This window comes from Poeciliopsis prolifica, unplaced genomic scaffold, assembly GCF_027474105.1.
Source record: "Poeciliopsis prolifica strain line A6 unplaced genomic scaffold, Auburn_PproV2 SCAFFOLD103, whole genome shotgun sequence".
Taxonomy (NCBI): Eukaryota; Metazoa; Chordata; class Actinopteri; order Cyprinodontiformes; family Poeciliidae; genus Poeciliopsis; species Poeciliopsis prolifica.
Window position 1 is genome coordinate 382,100 of NW_026562478.1, and position 5,974 is coordinate 388,073.

The 5,974-nt window shown below is 40.0% G+C and overlaps 1 protein-coding gene across 1 annotated transcript in view; it reads left to right on the plus strand.

Annotated features, from left to right (window-relative positions):
- adamtsl5 (ADAMTS like 5) overlaps window positions 1–5,974 on the plus strand; it is a 31,915-nt gene that overhangs the window by 22,617 nt on the left and 3,324 nt on the right. The window contains exons 10-12 of the mRNA XM_055023549.1: window positions 1,339–1,558; window positions 4,634–4,753; window positions 5,587–5,658. Coding sequence (XP_054879524.1) covers window positions 1,339–1,558; window positions 4,634–4,753; window positions 5,587–5,658 — 412 coding nt within the window. The remainder of the gene's footprint in view (window positions 1–1,338; window positions 1,559–4,633; window positions 4,754–5,586; window positions 5,659–5,974) is intronic.

Here is a 5,974-nt window from a genome sequence, read left to right on the forward strand (position 1 = left end):
TATATATATAGATGTAGATATCTATATAAATATATATATATATATATATATATATATATATATATAGACACAATAGCATATATAAATACAATAAAACTCTGCAGACCAGGAACAAATGTACAACATCAGAAAACAAGTTGGCGTTCTCAGATCAAACACAATTACTGTCATAATTATTGGTTCGCTGTTTGGTTTCACTGATTGGTCATCTGCTGAAGTATCAGGTCCCATAAAGCGCCACCAGAACAAAGAGCTGATTTTACCCAGGGAATAACAGCAGGCTTATGGGAATTAAGGAGAATCTGTGGCGAGCGTAAACTTTAGTCTGCTTAATTCAGACTAGAACAATGAAAACGCTGAGCTTCAGCTTCCTTCTTCTCTCATCTTCCTGCTGGTTTTTTGTGCTATTTGACTCACCAGTTTAGCTCAAAACTGGGTCAGTTTCTCCCATTTGTTTTTATAAACTCAAAACGGAGGTCAGATAAACCAGCATTTATAAACTGTACCGTTGATATTAATACGTTTGTTTGCAGACGTAATAAGACCATAATTTGGAGAGAGAAAGCCAAATCCAGGCACCGCTGTCCTCCATGGAAACCATTTCTGGAATTGCTTTGCAAGAAAATTTATTTTTACAAATGCGAACAACATTAAAGTCGCAGTAACTTTAATGAAAAATATTGTTTTACATATTTGTAATGGCAGTATGGTATAAGACAAGTAATCTGTGAAAAATCAAACTCCTCTACCTTCCCCCAGTGCTATACAGAAATAACCAATCAGAACGTGGAGGTGGGTCTTTGTGCTGTCAATCATGCCTGTGGGCGTGCTGCTTATGATACAGCTTTCCTCCGTCAGCACAGCCTGTGGTTTCTGCTCAGGCTAGTTAGCATAGCCACAGATGATGGAGCATAAACAGTTTTCTTGTAATGGCAAGTTATTTTTCCACCATTAGCATATTTAGCGGCATGTTCACAAGGTTGATTAACAGCACTAAAACCCTCCTACTGGCTCCGATTGGTTGCTTTTGGTCAGGAGCAATGCGTTTCTTCATCTTATCTGTTTCATATTGTCACAATATAGTGACAGTTTTGACAAATATGTAAAAATATATTTTTTATAAAATTTACATAAAGCAACTTTAAAGCCTTTAGTTTTAATCCATTTCAATCCATTGTACGAAACCAGAAACTCCAACATTAGCACTTCCAAGATCTGCACTCTAAACAGGAAGTTATTGGTTAGTTGTTTGGTTGGTTAACATATTTACTAATTTGTAACTGATTTGTTGATTTGTTTTTGCTTCTTTTTAAACGTGATTCTGCTTCTTGTGTCCAGGTTCTGGCGACAGACAGAAACCCAGGAATCGAGTATGAGTACTGGCTTCCACCGGACCAGTACGCCCTGCACCACGGCAGGAGGAGCCCTCTGCGACAGGCTCACCACACAGCCAGCTACTTCCCCAGAGGACAACCCACCACTCCAACCACGACCTCTGCCACGACCCCCAGGGCACCGCCCCGGCCGCCGCCCAGCACCGCCCGGAAACCCCACTGGTGTGAGTTAATAGACTGAGGCATGCATGCTCTCACAAAAGTAGAAAGAATGGATCAAACACTGAAAAATAAAAATAAGAAACGACACAGTGAAGGCAAATTTACAAAGCAAAAAACTATTTTGCAGTTATTAAAAAGGTATTTTCAAAGAAATGTGCATGAGATTTTAAGAGAACATATTTTGCAAAAGTCTGGTTTTGCATGTCTTTGTACTTTGGGCCTTTGCTGCTTCAAAACACAACCCAGGTGCTTAAGCAAACATCCAACTGGGTTTTGGTGTCTGGAAAATGAGATGTTTCAAAAACCTTCCATAACAATCAGCAGGTGCTGTCCTTTAGCTAGCAACCCCAGTGATACCTAGCCCGTTAGCCAGCAACCCCAGTGAAACCTAGCCCGTTAGCCAGCAACCCCAGTGAAACCTAGCCCGTTAGCTAGCAACCCCGGGGAAACCTAGCCCGTTAGCTAGCAACCCCAGTGAAACCTAGCCCGTTAGCCAGTAACCCCAGTGAAACCTAGCCCGTTAGCTAGCAACCCCGGGGAAACCTAGCCCGTTAGCTAGCAACCCGAGTGAAACCTAGCCCATTAGCTAGCAACCCCAGTGAAACCTAGCTCATTAGCTAGCAACCCCAGTGAAACCTAGCCCGTAAAGCTAGCAACCCCAGTGAAACCTAGCCCGTTAGCTAGCAACCCAAGCTGAGCTCTAACGCGTTTGGTCAGTTGGTTTTACCAATGTATGTTCTGCACAATGGCTGCTGGGAAAGACAAGCATTTTGTTTTTGACCCGCATCTGGAAACCATTTGCTGCATTCTTGTTAGTTGTGCAGGAGGCTTCATTTCTGCTTTTCAAAGTTGTACGCTTATGCATCTGTTTGCAGCCATTTTCTTCAGCCATATCTAAAAGCACAACAATAGATTCCCTGTATTTTTACATAGGATGAGGACCAGAGCTGCCAGCAGGTAGATAAAATCCACAGTCATTGCACCAAACTTCCCAGGCTACATTTCATGATACTTCAGCAAAGTTCTCTTTAAAAAGCTATGAATGGGTGAACTTTACACCAGTAATTTCTGGTTATGTTGCACAGAAAAACACTTTTCTTTTCCAGCAGCCATTGTACAGAGCATACAGCGGTAAAACTGGCCAAACGGGCTGGAGCTCCTCTTGGGTTTCTAGGTACCGGGTTAATCTTTGCTGGGGTTGCTATGTAACGGGGACAGTGCCAGCTGATTTCTGTTGTTTTTTAATCGGCTCATTTTTCAGACACCAAAAAGCATCAACTCATAGTCAAAGAAAAGACTGTTGTTCTTTAAGTGCTTGTGTTGTTTTTAAATGAAAGTATAAAAGCTTGCAGAATGTGAATTTTGACCAATCCGCCCCTCTTTCAGAGCCATTCTTTAATGTCCACAGAACAACTTTCAGCTCTGCAGCTGCAGGTTGATCTTTCTGAGAGGAAACCTCAGAGCCAAGATCACATTGGTTCCAATTATTGTAATTGCACAAATTAGAGAGAGCCCATTTGGGTTCAGTGTGTGAAAACATCCGTAGTGATTCACCTTTACCCTGCTGCTGATCTGCACGCTGACCTCCCCGATTCAGAGGAGCACAGCTGCGAAATCTGCACTAATAATGTGAATTTCAAACACGCTGGACGCCTGTTCACCTCCCCGATGTTCCTGAACCGCACGGAAATCAGCTCCCAAACCAAAGATGCATCCATGAATCTCAGTAGCGTGTTGGAAAATCCTTTCCAGCTGGTGGATCGCAGCCAAACTGAACCCATCTCAAATTGTTGCCAGAAACGTAGAAAAAGGTGAGACTGGAAGCGGATTCATGAGGTCGGATGCTGCAGTCGTCCTAAAGTATAACTCTGAGATGAGAAAGCTCCGCGAATCCCTAAAAACAATCAACAATGTCTTCTTCAGTAATACTTTTCTTTTGTTCTTTGTTTCTTGCTTGAAAACATGTGCAGTGAAACTGTTTTGAAAAAGTTTCCGGCCATATTAGCTTGTGACGCCGCTGTCATAAAACCTGCCAGTTGCATTAATTCTCTCCGCTGTTGCTCTAAAACATGTCATTTCAGGACAGTCGATATAGTTCATGAATTCTCCTCGGATGAATTACCTTTATTTATTATGTGTTCTTTCTGTTTTAACCATTTATATCTGCGCAGAATCGTTCACAGCAACGCAAATGCAAAAGTCTTCCTATTTGTCCTACAGACGTTCAGACTGTAATGCGTTATATTGGGATTTCTCGTGAAAGGCAAAGAAAACATTCTTAAAAAGTGGAAGGAAAATATTCAATTCGGAACATTTTTCTCAGGAAGATCAGAGTCAACAACAAAACACTTGTCTTTTCCAGCAGCCATTGTACAGCGAACAACGCCTGTACATTGTTTTTGTTTTGCTCAGCAGTGAAACCAGCTGAGCATGCTAGGTAACGGGACAGCGCCGGCTGATTTGTGAAGTTACTTTCTGGACTTTTTTCAATCGGACAGAAAAAAGTTAGGTGGGTTTTTTGTTAAGCGCTTTTGTTGTTTTCAGGATTAAAATGCATAAAAAGTATAAGAGCCAATAAATTCCATTAATATCACTTAGTTATTGTATTGTGACAGAAAAAAAAGTTGTTTTTTTCTCAGAAATCCTTGTTATCAGAACAAAGCAAAGTCCTGCTCTGTCTCAAATAAAACTTAAAAATAAAACAGCCAGGTATGGAATATTACTCAGTGGCATCATCCATCCTCTCCTTATTAAGAGCAGGACAAAGCACATGGTTTCTCAAGTGTCACTGATGTCTTGATCCACAGGAAGAAGAATCTAAAACACAGAACTAAACAGGCAGAAAGTGACTTCATGTAAGAAAACATGACAAATTAATTATCCAACAACAACAATCCTGAAAAACAAAAGAAAGAAGGAAAAACAGAGAACTGTAATAGATTAAATTTGAAAAAGAAACAAGTTTTACAAATTAAATTAAAGTATGAGCAGTTGGTGGGCAGATCGATCCAAATGATTGCTTTCAGATGATCTGCAGTTTGTAGTTCACGCAAAGTTGTTTGTTTTCTGTCTTCCAGTTTTAAATGATCTGAATCCTCAGCGTCGCCCAGATCCCGCCCACAACCCGCAGCAGCCAATCAGCCGCCTGGAGCGCGAGGAAAGCCACAGAAACCTCCTTCCTCAGGCGCCGCCCGGAAGTACGAGCGCCGCCTCCACAGCAGCTCTTCAAAATGTTGCTTTATGAAGTTCTGCAGAAACTCAGATGAAACTGAAATATGGGCAAAAATGAACAACATTTGGGTTATTCAAGAAAACATCATTTTAACCAGGGGATTTTTTAAATGTCAGTTTCAAACTAAATATTCTTCTCCAAAGTAAAAATGTAGTCATAGTTAGCTACAAACTAAGTAGTTATTTTTCTTTTTAGCTTGTATGCAGTTTGCAAAACAACTAAATTCAGTAAACTAAATATTTAGTTTGTCAGCTGAACTTTTAGTCAGAAGCTAAAGGTTTAGCCAGCAAACTAAATATTCAGCTCCAAACAAAAATATGCAACAAGCAAAGTCATATATCCAGCTTCAAAAAAATATTTGGCCATCAAGCTAAATGTTTAGCTTCTATTAAATATTTTGTTTGCAAGATAAATATTTATTTGAAGGAAACATTTTGCTTGCAGCTGGATATTTGTGTGAAAACAAAAAATTAGCTTTTGGCTAAATATTTAGTTTGCTAATTAAATGTTTAGTTTGATACGGGAACTCTTATAAATTAATGAAGAACATGGTGAAAATGTGACTTTGAAAAATGAATCCCCATTATTTTCCTTGCAGACTAAATAAGCCAAATTAAAGCTGTTACTTTTTGACTGTAACTTTATCAACAACAGACTCACATGCATTTAGTGAAATAAAACTTTTCATTGCAGACATGTTAGTTTCAGGATGTCAGGGCAAACAGCCCTGGAGATGTTTGATCAACATGCCTGATGGCCTTCTGACTTTCTAACTTTACTTCTTGGTTTATTCTTCAGAGAATTGTGGAAAATGTCAGAGAGTTAAAGGACGAAGGGAACGCCAGAGACAGTATTGCAAAAAGGACTTTGGTAAGGACTTTGGGTTTGGAGTTTATCAATTATTTAAAGCGTTTCTCAGTTAAAACATCAGACAGATGATTCCTCCAGTGAGAAAAGCCTTACAAACATTTAGAGACAACGGCACCGTTTGGCTAGTGCAGCAGAGACGTGAAAAGATTTCTTTCCAAGTTCAGTTCCAACTTTAAGCACCGAAATGAAAAATATCGGTTAGATACTGACACTATCGTTAGATACTGACTCCCCATAACCCCACTCTTTAACTTAAACGGAACTTAAACGGAACTATCCAATAGAAATCGCCGTTTCTTCTTTATTTCCGCGGCAG